Genomic DNA, 17,211 nt, shown 5'->3' on the forward strand with positions numbered 1-17,211 from the left:
TCTGGAGTTGAGTTCCACTTACTAGCTGTGTGATCAAGGGCACGTTATTTAACCACTCTGTGCCTCATTTTGCTCATGTGTAAAACGGGAATAATAATAACACTTAGTTTGTTGTGAATATTAAGTAGGTGAATGTGCCCAGTGCTTAGTACATTGCTGAGCACATGGCTAGCAGTCCATAAGTGCTGGTGTGAGGATGAGGATGATAACAGATGACACACCATCCTCACTACTGTCATCATCATCTCCGTCCTCTCTGGTAATCTCTTGGTCTGTTTCCTGATTCACTCGCAGAAATAATGACCATAATGAGTCTTGTTAAAAATACGTGCGATGGTACTTATGTAGTGTCAAAACTACCACCTTAAATGAGCTTCTTAGAAACACGGTTTTCCCTCCATACCAGGTATGATTCCTTAGTAGTTAATTGATCTGCTGTTGTAGGCAGTGCCCTCTCAACTGGGCAGAAAGCCTCATAGATAATCCACCAAGACTCCTTATTGGCTTTTTCTCTAAACTGTCTATACCAGGGGTCAGCAAACTAGGAAATATTGTAGGCTTTGAGCATTATATGCTCTGTGTTGCACCTACTCAAGTCTGCTTTGGTAGTATGAAAGCAGCCATAGAAAACGGGTAAAGATGGGCATGGCTGTGTTCCAGTAAAACTTTATTTGCAAAAACAGGCCATAGTTTGCCAGCCCCTGATCTATAGCATAGAGCTGTCATCTCTTAGCAGCTTCTCGTCTCTTGCCTCCTGGTGGCTTGCACAGCTTGGGTAAGCAGTCTGGTTCTTCTTAGAGACTTTCTCAAATTCCAGCAGTTCTAGCACCTTACTTTTAGCAGTAACTGCTTCCCAGTCTCCTGAAGGGATGAGTAACAAAGCAGGACCATCTGATATGTGTGGGAACGAGGAAAAGGTGGCAGGTATCCTTGTCTTTTCTCTTAAAAATTGCTCCATGCTCTCTCTGTTTCCTAAGAGAGACAGCTTTTCCCAGGAGAGCTCAATCTTACCTTGTGGGTCCACCTCACAGGTATACCTGCCGTATTCTTGCTACGACTTCTCTCTTAGACAGACAGGAGCTGTGGAGGAAGAAAGGATAGCTTGGGTTCCAATCTCTCCTCCTGTCCTTTGTTTGCTCAGGGAACTGATATACTCTCAGTGGAGAGAGGGGCCAAGAGGAGTAGTAGACACACCTACCTGGCTTTATTTTTTATTTATTTATTTATTTTTTGAGGAAGATTAGCCCTGAGCTAACTGCTGCCAATCCTCCTCTTTTTGCTGAGGAAGACTGGCCCTGAACTAACATCCATGCCCATCTTCCTCTACTTTATACATGGGATGCCTACCACAGCATGGCTTGCCAAGTGGTGCTATGTCCGCACCTGGGATCCGAACTGGCGAACCCCGGGCCGCTGAAGCCGAACGTGTGCACTTAACCGCTGTGCCACCGGACCGGCCCCACATCTGGCTTTAGACTCCAGGTCCACCCCTGCTTTCCTTATAGAGAAGCTGAGAGTAATTGAGTCCAAATGTCTTCCTGGTTCAGAGCTCAGATAGTGCTATTTGAGGAGAGCTGGGAGGGATGCAGGTTCCGCTACCCATATAAGGATGTCTGAAATGCCATCCTTTTAACAAGTATGTGATGGTTGAGCAGAGGATTGGGCTCACTCCTCACAGGTTTGGAGTACAAAGGAGAAGCTGTGGGCAGACATAACATAGGGCTAGGAAAGTTGAAGTCCATGTCTGGCTCTGCTACTAAAGGGCTAGATGATCCTGGGCAAAATACTTTCTCTTTGTATCTCAACTTGGTTTGTAAAATGAGGACAATCGAACCCATCACAGGAGGGTCACCAGATTTGATCAATGTGACTGTCATAACCAAGTATACCTACCGTCACACTGATGTCTCCCAAGGAACCACTGCCCTGATTGGTCCTGTGATGTGCTGTAGAGTGGAGTACAGTGTGTTGCTAGTCAGAGATAAGAGCCACGCTGAATCCTAACTGATGCCAAAGAAGGTCTGTGTGCTCGCTACAACACGCTTATAATAGAGTAAGGTCAGGGCAGCAAAAATTTCCACTTAAATCAGGACACGATTAGGGAGGACAAGAGAGTGTGCAGTAACTCTGCTTGCTTTTTGGGAGAACGTGAGACTTTTTTCTAGTGTGGTAGAGATGGAGCAGTTATTACAGAACTAACGTTTTGGGTTTTTCAGTCCCTTCAAAAGTGCAGTCTTGATTGCAGGGAGTTGAGAAGCCCTGTCCACAGCTTTCATCCATTTCTGAATATTACGCTGAGGGAAACCTTGGTGTCCTCTTGTGGGCCAGGAAGCCCCAGCCACAAACAGAATTCTTGAGAACACTTTGTGTTGGTCACAAGGCACATCTGGAAAGTGCTTTACCTGCTTTGGAAAAGCTGCTCAACTCTCATACTGGTGACAGGAGGTCAGCAGCTCATACTCACCTTGAAGAGCAGCCAGCCTCTGGGATACGTGTGTGCTGGCAGAAAACCCCTCGCAGTTCAGCTAAATGGTCATAAATAGGTTGAGGCTTTTGCTACACTGCAACTCTCTTTAACTTTCAAATATTCTTATCATAGCTCATTAATGTGACTATTACTCTCCCCAGTAAAAGTTCTTAAATTATATGTTTAGCACAGATATGCACATCTTTGTAAGTCACAAAGTGCTTAAGATTTTACAAGATAATCTGAAAGTGATCCTTAGGGTGAGGAACAATGTCCCTTATATAATATTGGAAGGCTAGGGTTATAGAAATAATTGATTTCACTTCCAGAAAGGCAATGTCCAAATCTGGTTCCACCTGCAGATAAGAGGCTAAGTGCCCTGGGGGCCCCTCAGAGGCCCAGATGAAGCTCTTGGCCACAGGGTTTATCTTTAGCCATCATGACCATGAATTTCTTTGGGGAAAAATGCTATGAGAGATATTAGATTAGAGAGGAACTATCTTCTTGATTTAGTTACATATTCCTCCCTCTTTGTTCTGCTTTTTGCTGTATTATCTTCTGTTTGAGAGTTGTTGTCCATATGTTGAGTTATTTTCCTAAAGAGAAACTCAATGGTCGACCTGCCAATTCTGAATTAGTTGTGCTCGGCCTGAAGCAGGAGAATATAATATATGAAGTAAACATTTCCTGTATGCACTGTGCTATCCTGCTCTGAAATCATGGGGGAAGTTTGTAACCAAGTTCACCTTTAAGGGATCCTGAGGCAAAAGAAATATTAGGAAATTTCAGAAATAACTCATTATTAAACTGTTTGATTTCTGTTATTTTTCATTGAGTTGTATGTAGTTGAACGCCAAGTTCCAGGCACTGTCCTAGGACGAGGCTAGGCTACTAGGCTTTAGTAACATAAGGAGTGCTTGTTTTAGTTTTATTTTGGGAAAATTTCAAGTTGGAGAGCAATGGAGATCATGGGGAATTGGTGTGTGTGCATGCGTGTGTGTGTGTGTGTGTGTGTGTGAAAGTCAGAGTTAGAAGAGACTCATTTAGTCTAATCTTCTCACTTTACACAGAAGCTAAAACCAAGGCCCAGGGAACAACGGTGACTTGTCCAGGGTCGCATGCCCAATGGGCCAGAGGGGAGGCCAGAGCCTGGGTCTCCTGACTCCTGGAAGGTGCCCTCTATATTTCACACGTTGCCTTTCTGGTCAAAGGACTGCAGGGTTCTGCTCAGTGCAGAGGATGTCATGGTTTGAAAACAACTACTCTGGTTTGGTGAATGAGATTATGGAGAGGCCATTTGCCTGTGAGGATGCTGGAAGCTTGGGTTGGGAGAGCAAGAGGACTTAGCCCTTTGGCCATTGATTTGCTTAGTAAACTTTTGTGTCCTTGAACTGAGCTATATTTAGACCTTGAGTTTCTGGTATGTGTTTTTTATTTGCATAACTCCTCCCACCTTACCTAGCAAACAAGCAAAAATGCCTCCCTTCTCATCCATGTGTTGTCTTTAGGTTTTCCTCAGTAACAACTCCATTCTTGGTTCTAGATCCTTATGAGTCCCAACATAGGCTCAGAAAAAAGGTTTCCCTTCTTCCTGAATTCTGTTCCTCCTTTAGGAGTGGTCAGGTGTGTGAGAATTGGTCTGTATTGGGGGTTGTAAAGGAAATGCAGCTCCCAGATTTCCAACTCTGCAGACTTCATCCTCATTCCAGGGTGACAGTAAGATGCAGTCGAACTGGAGGAGTGGAACTGTGGTTGCGTTTCTTATATAAGTATTTCCCCGGGGTTGCAGTGGTTGGTTAGCTGATGGATGTTGAGTAACTGGAAGCGGTGCCCTGGATGTGTTTGAATACTGTCAGTATATTCTTCAGTCAGGTTTCATGAATGACTTAAAACCTTCCCTCTGAATTATTAAAACCACCATAGGCAGTGTTCAGAAATGAAGGATAAATGAAATGTGTTAGGATTTCGATAAGAAGTACTTCTCCACTTCATTTTTGCTAAAGTGAGGTAAGGAGATGGTTGTGACTGCTGATATAGGCCAGATCAGGAGGTGATTTGGGACTGCAATGATGACATAAACTGTGACTACAGATCAATTTTTTTAACCTTGTTAAGGTTTTTGCTGCCATTAAGTTTTCATTGTCTACTTTAACAAAGAATTATATCGTGCTTACTCAGTGCCATATCCTGTTCTAAGCATTTTATAAATATTAACTTAATTTTCATAACTCTCTGAGGTAGGCCACTCTCATTATCATTTTACAGATGGGGAGGGGAAACTAAGGTAGAGAGTAACTTGCCCAAGGTCACATAGCTAGAGAGTGGCAGTGCCGGGTTTTAACTCATGCGTCAGCCTCATTACAGACACTGCCCTTTGATTCTTAGCATTTGGATTTCCCATCACTTACCTGATGCTAGAAATTTCTAGATTTCTGTGGTTGATTTTTTTTTTTTTTTTTACCATGCTCAGTCAAGAAAAATGTTCAGGGCTGGCCCCATGGCCGAGTGGTTAATTTCTCGCGCTCCGCTGCAGGCGGCCCAGTGTTTCGTCAGTTCGAATCCTTGGTGTGGACATGACACTGTTTATCAAGCCATGCTGAGGCGGTGTCCCACATGCCACAACTAGAAGGACCCACAACTAAGAATATACGGCTCTGAACTGGGGAGCTTTGGGGAACAAAAGGAAAAAAATAAAATCTGGAAAAAAAAAAGAAAAATTTACTTCCCTTCACAAAACCCAGCTTGTTCTGAAATATAGCTACAAAATTGTCATTGATGAAGAGTTTTCCTCTGTAAAGGTTACTCCAAGTTTTTACTGTTCACTTTTCTTTTTAAGATTGCTTGAAAAGGGGGCTGGCCCGCTGGCACAGCGGTTAAGTTCACATGTTCCGCTTCTCGGCAGCCTGGCGTTTGCTGGTTCAGATCCCGGGTGTGGACATGGCACCGCTTGGCAAGCCATGCTGTGGTAGGCATCCCACGTATAAAGTAGAGGAAGATGGGCATGGATGTTAGCTCAGGGTCAGTCTTCCTCAGCAAAAAGAGGAGGATTGGCAGCAGTTAGCTCAGGGCTAATCTTCCTTGAAAAAAAAAAAGATTGCTTGAAAAGGGAAAATTCTAACTAAAGCCAGATACCCAATAGCTGAAGGCTCCAAGGGCTGTTTTAAAAAATAAAGTCTGGTTCAAATAAGTCAGAGGTGGTGGAGTCCTACTAATCTGAACTCACAGCTGTGAACTTGGTTTTCTCAGCACCAGACAGCAGCAGCCATGGAAGCCTTCCTTCCTCTGCCAGAAGTCTCCTTGCCTCAGAATTCCAGACAGCCGTCCTGTCTGTCAGCCCAGATTTCCTATGGGAAGTACACTTGCAGTGTAAACACCAGGAAGCCTGGTTGAAAGGAGCAGATGATTCCGTTTAAGAGGCCGCTGCGTCCTAGCGCTCTGTCCCAGGGCACTTTCCAGGGCCAGGAATGGGCGGCTGTCTCCACCCCCGACCCCACTCCCTGTCTTTTCCACCTTTGCTTCCAGTAATGCCATTGCCAGCAGATGACACCTTTCTGTTGAACCTCTGAGGGCGTCTGAGATTATACAGCACACGGAACTGCTGCGGGAGAGAAGCCTCTTATCGCGATAGCCTGAAAGGCATTATCTCATGCCCAAAGTGACAGGAGACAAGGTGGCTGGAGATGTGGCCTTTGCCCTCTGGAGTCAGAGGCTACTGTCCTCCCGAGGCCACCCATTGATGACTTCTTCCTCTAAGCTTTAGGGGGAAGGCATTTTTTGAAAAAATGTATATTTTATTCTATAACTTACCTAACGAATAGCTTTTGAATTTAAACTATTTGGGATATTGTAAAACAAATCAGCATTTTCCCCACATAGCGCTAAAATACAAATAGAAAAAAAAAAAATCCTTAAAAATTAGTGTCCTTGAATCAGCCTGGTCAGGTATTATGTAAGCAGATTTTGCCGAGGAGGAGGAATTTCTAGAATTCTATTTCGTTCTTCCTGAGTAGTTGGTCATTAACAACGCAGGGTATGTACAGCTTGGACATGCTGGGTTTGATGATGGTATGTCGAACTTTAAAAAATAGTTGGGTTCACGTTTCAATTAAAAATAATAACTTTGACTATATTTCATGAAATTGAAGACTGCCAATTATGAGATATACTTTTATATACCACTAAGGAAAAAAACTCACTGCAGGCAAGCTATGAAAAGACACTGATTGAAATATGCATTCACATGTCTTAGAATCAGTGAAATGTGACAATATTTTAGCCACAGTGTTGTCTCTTTTTGATATAGTCTGACAACACGATTCTACCGCGATGTTCGGTTCTCAGCTTTCCTCTCTTGGGTCTATTGGCAGCATTTGGCACTCTTCGTTGCCTTCTCCTCGAGACACTTCCTTCCCACGGCCTCCAGGACTTTCTCCTCTCCTAGTTCTCTTCCCACCTCCGGCTGTTCCTTCTCCATCTCCCTGGCTAGTTCCTCTTCTTGAGCCCGACCTCCAAACAGTGGAGATCCCCAGGGCTCAGGCCGGGCACCTCCTTTCCACCTGTACACTCTCCCTCCCTTGCTGACCCGGGGCTTTAAATACCATCTGTCTGCTGGTAATTCTCAAGTGCGTATGTCCAGCCTGGATTTTACCCCTGAACTCAACATGCTAATGTCCTCCTGCCTGCTTGGCAGACCCAGGTGTCTGCTCGAATTTAAGATGCCTAGAACTGAATCCCAAACCATACTTCCCTATCGATGACCCGCTGCAGAAGGTGGCTCCTCCAGTCTTTGAGTTGCTCAGAGCAACGCCTTAGAGTCATCCTTGACTCCTTTCCTTCTTTCTCACCCTGTATTCGATCCATTAGCAAATCTCATCAGGTCTACTTTCAAAATATGTGCGGAAGTTGACCATTTCCTGTTGTTTTCACTACTACCACTCTGGCCTAAACCACTATTGCCTCCCTCCTGGATTACTGCTGTGGCCTTTAACTGGTTGCTCCACTTCTGCCTGTGCCCCCTTCAGTTTATTCTTGACACAACAGCCACAATGATCCTGTTCAAATGTAGATCGGATCATGTCATTCCTCTGTTTAAAATCTCCAGTGACTTTTCATCGTGTATGGACAGGCAGCCTAAAGGCCCGGTGTGATCTGTATTCCCCTCCCCACCATTGCCCAGCCTATGACACCTTCCACTCTCCCCCTTGCTCACTGGCTCCAGCCACACCAGCTCCCTCCTCCTGCTGTACGCACCAATACTCTTCCTTCCTTCGCACCTGCTCTTCCCTCTGCCTGGAACTCCCCCAAGATGTCTGCCTGGCTTGCTCCCTTACCCTTTAGCTCTTGATTGAAATGTTCAGCCTCAGTGAGGCCTTCTCTTACCTATGGGGGAGAACGCCCCATATCTAAAATTGCAGCCCTACCCCCTCCATCCCTTTTCCCAGCTCTATTTTTCTCAGAGTTCCTCGCTGTGTAATGCACTAAATATTAATAACTTCCCGTGTCCTCCAATAGAAGGCCGTGTCCATGAGGCTGGATTTTGTTTCGCCTTGTTCACTGCCATGCCCCAGTGCCTAGACTAAGTGTCTGGTGCCGAGTAAGTGCTCAGTCCATTTTTGTTGAATGAATAAAGGAACAGCTTCAAACTGAGACTAAGACAAGGAAGAAGGAGGCAGTTTTGGTTTTGTGTTTTTTCTTTTCCTTTGTGGCGTGAAATCAAAGGTCATTCGTTTTCGTCATAGCATCAGTGATATCTCTTCCATCTGGAAAATTGTCGACAGCTGCAATAGAGTTTGTCCCCGGTAAACAGTCTGTCCGTTAGCGTCACGAGACCTTTGCACGGTGGTTTTTAGTTGCCCCTGAAGTTCATCTGAGCTTACGATAACTCAGGACATACCAAGTGCCCAGCCCCCATAGAGCAATTTCTTGTTTGATGCCTCGGGAGTGATCCCTGTTGATGGACCATTTTGTAACCATGCTATGATATACTGGTTACCACAAAACACGTGTTCATGCAGGTCCGTGGCTTTTAGGAGCACTTCACTCTGTTATCAGGCCAGGCAGACCACAGCCTTGACAGGTTATCTGTGCAAGAGGATTCTGCGGGAGTGGGGCAATCTGGGAGACCTTTCCTCCTCCTGAGCTCTGGCCCGTGACGTGGACGTGGTGGACCACCCTCACTGTGAAGAGGGCACAGGCTGTTGCACAAGAATGGGGTTCCTGTGCCAGGAAGCCCGGGTTCCACCCATGGGTGACCACACCGTGGGCCTTCCTTCTCATTAGTACAGGGACTGGAGATCTGGCAGGGCCACACAGCGAGAGTGATGGCAGGTGGCCACTCAGGTTCTCAGTGGCTTAAGTTATAGAGGCTAATGAGATGATAAATGTGAGGGGGATTCTGGAAAGGGGAGGATGACAAAAAAAGACTCTGATTCATTCAAAGATTCATTATATTCCTGTTATGTGCTAGACTCCGGGAGGTGCTGGGGATCAAAGCAGACGTGGGGCTTAGGCAGAAAGTGGTCAGAAAAGGCATCTCCGAGGACATGCCCATTGTACAGGGCAGAACATTGACACTGGGAATGCTAAAACCAGGTTTTTATTCAAATTTCTGAACTTGACATACATTGCTCTGGGCATACATGGTATGCGTCGTGTCCATCTTTGCCCTTGTGTCTGCAGTCCGCAGGCCTCAGGTCACAGCATGTGCCGATGAAGAGCGTGTCTTGGGGGAGCGGGGATCCATGTGGCGGTAGAAGGGAAGTAGTCGTGAGCTCACGTCTCCTGTTTTCCATGTGTGTGAAAGTCAGACTGCTGTGTGTGTGTAGAGAAACCAGCACAGGGATAAGTGGAGTCAGCTGTCCTGGGAGGAGGTTGTGTATTAATTGCCTCCATGGGAATTTTCTCATTATTTGTCCCTCTGCTTCTCTTTCTAGAAGAATAATGAAAACGGACATTACGTTTAACAAGTTTGAGAGATGCGGTGGGAATACTTGTCTTTTAAATGATGAGCATTCGCTACCATGAAAAAGCTGATAAACGCATTCATCTCTTTGATGCCCACGATTGGTACACAGCCTGGTTGTCCAGCATGAGATCCAGAGTGCTGTGTTGTGGGTTACAGATGGCCTTTGTTCCTCCAACTCTCTCATCACTGTCCTTCATACCTCTTCCAGGAAAGGCTTTAATATGTGTTATTAATGATGGCACTCATTTCAGTATTTATCTCCAAAAGGAAAGAGCTTTAAGACCATTTCTGACTATAAATGTCAATTCAAGTTTTTATTACAAGGGGAGGAACTCTTTATTGCATACTGGAGTTGACATTGAGCTTCGAAAAAAAGACGAGCCTCAAATTAGGGTTGTCACCCAGATAATATCTAATTGAGGGTTTCATGATGCACTGGAAAATGCCATTTCTTCCATAATAACCCAGTTGATCGCCTTGTGCCTTTATTCTCGAGCTCCCTTGTGGCGGATCTGGGCCGTGTCAGCTCACCCGGAAGAGCCCACTGACTACTGTTGTGACACCCTGCATGTGGCCGGGGTGGCAGCAGCATTTTTCCTTTCACATTTGTCTCTGTGGATGGTGCCCCTCCTGTGCGAGGGTACCCTTTCTGGAACAAACAATTCTGGTGCTTGGCTTCATGGCTCAGCACCTATAATCCTGGTGCTAAAACCTGTATCTGTGCCAAACTCCTCCAACCTTTTGGGTACATTGCTCCAAGGACTCTTGTCCATGCAGAAATGGAGGGGACAAAGGAAGGAGGACCAACGTGCACCGAGGTGCTGTCCTTTACGGTTTTAATATTTGATCCCCATAAATCTCCTTACCCACACTTTGAAATAAGAGGTGGTATTTTCGTTTTACTGATGTGGACACTGAAATCTTAGAGGTCGTGCTAAGCTCACAACAACCAACAAGTTATGGAGTTTGAAACTGTATCTTGTGATTGCAGAGTTCGTAATCTTTCTACTGCCTGCACCTTAAAATTTTACAAGCATTTCCCTGGGGCCAGGGCCACCTTCTCACAGCCAGCTCCTGGCAAGTACAGCCTCTGGTTTATAGGGCTTGGGTTCTTTGGAACCCTCAGCCTGTTCCCCAGAGCTTCTGGACCTGACATCATAGGAAAAGCAGAGTTAAGCTCCACACCTCTGTCTCTGTCAGCCCTTCAGTTGATTGAAGGTTATGTTGCTTTTCAACCTAAGAAAAAAGAGACTTGGTGTCCCGTTCAGCCAAACAATTCAGATCAGTTCAACAGATATCCTCGGACTCTGATGGGGCAGATGACCAGGGCGCCCTGCCGAGCAGAGAGTTGATCTCTATTTCACTTACTATCACTTCACGTTGAGGTTAATTGGGATGGGAACTTTCATTATTTGAGTGTGTTTTCTTTTAACAAAATGCTTTTCTAAATTTAGATGCCATTTGGTAGTCTAGGTCTCTTTATTGCATTAAAAATTTTTTTCCTAGGTGTCTTTAAATTGCTATAGTCTCAGGGGTTGGTGGATTACAGCACGTGGGCCATATCCAGCCCACAGCCTGTTTTTGTAAGTAGAGTTTGAGTTAGGACACAGCCGCCATCATTCGTATTGTCTCTGGCTGCTTTCACATTGCAATAGAGTTGAGGAGTTGCGACAGAGACCGTATGGTACTCAAAGCCTAAAATATTTATTGTTGCCCTTTACAGAAAAAGCTTACTGACCTCTTTTTTTTTTTTTAAAGGGTACCACAGTTTTAAAGAAAAGAACTAAACTTGCCTAGCCCCAGAGAAAACTTTCTAACTTCTGCTTGCTCAGTGCTAACAGGCCAGGAGGAAGCACACACACCATGGCCAGCCCCCAGTGCATTCACATGTAGTCTAGATGGCCATGCCGAAGAGCATAATTGCAGCGAATAATAATGCTCCTCTACGATACCACCTTCCCTGTTAATCATAACAGGTATCGCTAACCAGCTGGGCCACCTTGACCTGGTCACCAACCTTTCTACACGAGATTCCTCAGCAATAAAATTAAAAACACTTAAAAAAAATTATATATATCTCACATAAAAGTATGTGTATATATAAATACCTGTCATATGTGGTTTTAAATATGTATATATAGTTTAAAAAGGAATAATAAAATAAATATCGAATAAAGTAAAAAAATGAAAAGAAGACCCGTTTCCTCACCACCATCCACCATCCAGCTTAGGAAATAGAACTTGTGATACTTTTGAAGTCCCTTCTGGGCGCCTAATAGTGTTCCCCTTCTCCCTCCCAGAGGTAACTGTCTCAATTTGGTTTAATCATCCTATTGTTTTTCTCTATAGTTGTATTTAGTTTTGCCTAAAACTTTTTCTTTCAAGCCCATCAAATTTTATGTTTCATCCGTGTTACTTCATTTTCTTGGTGATAAAGTCTTTCTGTCGTAAAATCTCATAAGGGTTATCCATCCAGCAAACACAGTAATACGCAGTGGCTGCTCAGTAAATACTCTTTCCATTCTGCAGGGTTTTCTTTTCCCTGTGGTGGCTATGGTAGGTGGAGAAGGCGTGACAAACTGATGGGCTAGGTCAGGCTGATCTCCCCTTCTCCTGTTGGGATTTTGTGACCAAGTGCTAGGCTGGGAGGCTGATATCTCCAAAGGGAGCCGTTGTCTCCACCATAGTTAGACTTATCACCTCCAGAACGGGAGGGGACAGTGGTGAGGAGCATTGCTGACCCAGGCTGCTTCACAGGCGTGACCTCCATGTTTTCATAGTAAAAGAATAAGATGAAACCTGATTCATAGGCTTACATTTAGTGTCCAGTCGATTTGAGTTGAAGGAAAATCTCATTGTATCCATTCTTTGTGTTTTCCTTTTTTTTCTTTATTTTGTGGCTGAAAAAAAAAGTATAAACACTGGGTTTTGGAAGAAGGAGCTGTTGTTGAGCTTAAGCCTTTTAAACTCTGTAATTACTCTTTAAAGGCTGTGTATTTGCATCAGAAATGCATTTAGTCTTAAGTTTTAGTGCCCAGTATATGGAGCATTTGTAATGATGGGGTCCTTCCAAAAATAGACCAACTCTATAGAAAATGTTAATCAGCTCATCCCCAGGGACCTTAGCGAGTATCTCCACTGTACAAATGAGGAAATGGACATGACAGTTAGTGGTTTGCCCAAAGCCACACTGTCATTGGCGTTATGAAGATTTAAGCAAAAGTCCCATGTACAAGAAAACGCAGTCATGTTTTTGTGTAAGACACTGTGAGCCGTAGTCAAATTGACCTAAATGAAGATTCAGGGACTAACAAGCCTTTTAGTGTTTGGAAGAATCCACCTCGTCAACCACAAAGAGCCCACTTGCTCCTTTAAGTTACCTATGGGGATTTAATTAGGACATGGGTTTTCCAAGGAGTCTGTTTTGCTTGAAATCAAAAGCTCTGTATCTGGCCAAACATTGCTGTGAAAACTGAAAAGCAACTGGTTCAAGTCTATTTCACACTGCCAGGGAAAATAGCATGAGAAGTACAGTAGTGTCTCGATTTGTGGCATTCTACTTCTGCAGTTGATGAGAAGGCAGCCTTCTACTAGGAATTTACTTTTCAAAAACCCTTTTCAGGGGGTTGGCTCAGCATGTGTATGCCGTCTTCCCAATCCTCTGCCTCAAGAGCATTGCGTGGCAGAGTAATGATTTAGATGGAAGAACCACGGAGTCCTCCATTTTCAAAGAAACTTCTGGAATTGTATTTGCTCTTGGGCAAAAATTGAAAACTCATTTTTTAAATAAATATTTACCCCAACAGCTGATTGGAGCAAAAAAGATTTTTTTTTTTCCTGGTTAACCTCTAGTTAATTGAAAAAATCAATTGACCTTAATGGTAAGCTCCTTTTATTCTCTTTTCCTTTCTACGCTTAGAAACTTTATCTTATTATTTTTTTTTTTGAGTAGCAAATGTTTTCAAGACATGTTAGTGATGATAACTCTGCTATCGGGGCGGCTGAGGGTGAGCTCATTCAGAGACATGATATTGACTCGGACGACTCACCCACCTACTGTGGTAAACAAGCCGAGCCCTTACTGAGAGGTTATCTATGCAGCCCATGTATAAATTTGGGCAAAGCCAAAGTGTGATTGCAGAGGGAAGGTGCTGTAAAGAGGAAAGACACGAAAGCGTGCTGCTCAGGGCCAGCCTCCCCTCACAGAGGGTCAGCACCAGCTGCCTGTCCTGAGTTTGCAGATTCTGAGATTTGACTTTGGCATTTCACCTTGCATTCGTCATATCTGGGAACTGTAGACCCACGCCGACCAAGTTTACAAGTGACTTATAGGCCAGAATGACCATATATACATTATCTGGTGAGTTGGGTTCAATACCCAACCCACCTACCTTTGTGTTATTGGGAAAATTGCCTAACTTTTCTAAGTGTTTTTTCTTACCTGTGTAATTGGAATGTTAATGGTTTATAAAGATGTTCAATGAGCTAATGCCTTAACATAATACCTGGAAGATAATAGCTATTGTTATTATACGATCATTTTGGCTGTTGTTGTCATTATGACTGTGCAAGTCAACTTAGGAGGCTGAATCAGAAAATTTCTTGTTGAGCATAGAAGTTAGAGTACAAGAAGTCAGAAGTTCTTAAGGAATGTCTCCACCGGGCTGGAACAACTGGGTACATTGTCACTTGACATAAAGGACACCATTGCCAGAATCTGAACACCCTTTACCCAGACAGCACTGGATAAACTCCACTGTGGTTTTAAACTGTGGCTTATGTTTTTCTAGATTTCGTGAAGTCACCACTTTTTTAGTCTGGGAGCCTCTTAGTTTACTTGGTTTTAGCTGTTTTTAGCAGAATCAAAGGAAATCACTCTGATTACCTTGTTTGGATTTGGCTTTCAAAACATCTTTTGGGGTGATTTATTATGCTTCCAGATAGCTCCTCCTTCTGGTTCCACATTTGGGAAGTGAAATTTGAAGGACGGTACCTAACTGGTCCCCAGGTTGGGCTGCACGTGCCAAGTGCTTAGAGGAGGCGATGCATTCCTTTGATGTACAGCAATGGGAAAAAATCCTCCCTTTAGTTCATTAAAACAGATCAGCCTTATATAAAGGTTTCCCTTACATGCCTGTGTTTGTTTTTTATTTTATTTTCTCTCTGGTTTAGGTATTGACATCCTGAAGCTTGTAGCAGCCCAAGTGGGAAGCCAGTGGAAGGACATCTATCAGTTTCTGTGCAATGCCAGCGAGAGGGAGGTGGCCGCTTTCTCCAACGGGTACACAGCGGACCACGAGCGGGCCTACGCAGCTCTGCAGCACTGGACCATCCGGGGGCCTGAGGCCAGCCTCGCCCAGTTGATTAGTGCCCTGCGCCAACATCGGCGCAACGATGTTGTGGAGAAGATTCGTGGACTGATGGAAGATACAGCCCAGGTAATGCAGCCCGGGTCATCTGTCTTTCCCACTAACCTTTTGGTCCCTGTGATTCAGATTTTACCGGGTATATGGAACAAGGAAAAATAACTGATATTAGGTGTTTAGGTTCATACAGACACACACACCTTCTAGGGTGGTGGTTCTCAGTGGTTGTCCATTAGAATTGTCTAGAGAACTTTTAAAAGATTCTAATACTTGGACCCCACTGTAGATCAGGCAAATCAGAATCTCTAGGAGGAGGACTAGGAATCAGTATTTTTAAAAGCTCTCCAGATGACTCTAATGTGCAGTCAAAGTTGAGAATCATTGTATCTGTGGTTGGTTCCAGCATCAGACTGTGCAGCCAGATCTTCTCCTTGTTGCGTAACACACTTTGAACAAAACCAAGAGGAAATGCTTTTTTTTCCTATACCCTCCCCACTCCAGAGGGCGTTTTCTGTGATGTGGCTTGGGGAGGCCCACTCTTAACCTCCTGAGGATGCAGGTGGTGCTGGCCGCAGTGGGTACAGGATGGGTCCTCCTCCTTGGGCCCGTTCAATCCGTACATCAGGTGGGAACCGAGGGACCCAGCGGTGTGGTTTATTTATAGTCTCTGGTCAATGAGCCCTGGCTTTGGAGCCAGGCAGCACTGGATTTGAATCTTGGCTCTGACACTCACTAGCTGGATGACTAAGGTAAGTCACTTCAGCTTTCTCTGCTTCTGTTGTCTCGTTTGGAAGCCAACTTTATAGGATTAAGACAGACTAGAAATAAAGTATATAAAATGCTTGACAATTGAAAGTGTTCTATAAATGGTACTTATGACTGTGATGTAACTCATTTTACTTAGCCCTGCCTTAATCATAATGCGCTTCCCTGGAAGGCCATGAATTAGGTACAAATTTGGGTATTGAATCCTATTTCTCAATGCCTTCGATTAAGGTTTTGCAACATATTCCAATAGTGAAGAAAATGCTGCCACTGAGTCTTGATAAAACCCACTTAAAATTTAAAAGGCCATTCTGCCTGTGTTATTTTCCAGTGGTCTAAATTCATTGCCTAAAAGAGCTAGGGAGAGATTTTTCCCCCATCAATTCCAATTCTCTATCATTGTGCACCAAATTTTGTATAGCAAGGGACCTCAGTTCTGTATATTTAAGAAGTCCAAATGCTTTTATCTTTTTATGCTAACAGTGTAGTGTTTCTTCACTATTGAAGTAGACATTTATCAGGCGGATCTTTTATCTAAGTGACTGGATGAAAATCTGTGGGCACTAATCAACTCTGGAGGTAGTCTTTAAAGCTCCTGGCACATTTTTTTTAAACTTCTTTAAAATGTGGAATTTCAGAAAAAATATTTACTAATAGCTGCAGTGGTAAACATTCAAAGGCACACGCCAGTTTCTTGTGATTTTTCTGAGAAACAATCTCTGTAAGTATGGTTCACAACTAAAACCATGCTTTACGTAGCTGGATTTTGGGGAAGGAAAGGGAGATGTTTATTCCCAAATTAAATAGAATGGCTGTGGTTCAGAAAAAGAGAGCCTAGAGCCAAACATGATTGTGCTTCCTTGGGATGTTGGCTTTAAGGAAAGAACTGGACGGGCAAGCAGCAGACTTGAAGAAGGATTTAGATACTGGAGAATAAGTCAGTGCATCTCCTTGATGGTTCCTGCAAGAATGACAACATATTACTTTTGGGGATTAAAATTTTCTTTTTTTCTTTTTGAGCAAGATTAGCCCTGAGCTAACTACTGCCCCTCCCCCTCTTTTTGCTGAGGAAGATGGCCCTGAGCTAACATCCGTGCCCATCTTCCTCTACTTTTTTCTATGTGGAACGCCTACCACAGCATGGCATGCCAAGCGGTGCCATGTCTGCACCCAGGATCCGAACCGGCGAACCTCAGGCCGCCGAGAAGTGGAACGTGCACACTTAACTGGTGAGCCACCGGGCCCACCCCTAAAATATTTTTTAAAATGACAAAGCTGAAAGGGCACAAGAGAAAGGCTAGGTAGAAGTTTGTTTTACTGTGCTGAGCGAGGGAGCCATCCTCGTTCTAATCTGGGGAGAGCAGACTGGTTTATGTGACAATCCATTCTTCCTTGGTTGGACTGACTGAAGGTTTGTGATGTTGGCTCAAATTTGCCAAAATTCTTAAACTTTCATTTCTCGTTTCTGCAAGGCCATCTTATTTCACTCAGCAGTCACTTAGAATGTGGTCCTAGTCTTCAGGTACTTCCATTTTGAAGGTGGTAGTGATGGTGGGATATTGACTGTAACAAATGACTTTTGTATGTTTCGCTCATGGTTCCATTGAGTTCCCTGAATATTTAGTGAGCACCTCCTTATTCCAGGCGCT

The 17,211-nt window shown here is 44.1% G+C and overlaps 1 protein-coding gene across 1 annotated transcript in view; it reads left to right on the top strand.

Moving 5' to 3' along the window:
• The window catches only part of TNFRSF21 (TNF receptor superfamily member 21), a 65,169-nt gene that overhangs the window by 28,913 nt on the left and 19,045 nt on the right, over window positions 1-17,211 (top strand). The window contains exon 4 of the mRNA XM_014837526.3: window positions 14,604-14,869. Within this exon, the coding sequence (XP_014693012.1) occupies window positions 14,604-14,869 (266 nt within the window). The remainder of the gene's footprint in view (window positions 1-14,603; window positions 14,870-17,211) is intronic.

This window comes from Equus asinus, chromosome 8, assembly GCF_041296235.1.
Source record: "Equus asinus isolate D_3611 breed Donkey chromosome 8, EquAss-T2T_v2, whole genome shotgun sequence".
Lineage (NCBI taxonomy): Eukaryota > Metazoa > Chordata > Mammalia > Perissodactyla > Equidae > Equus > Equus asinus.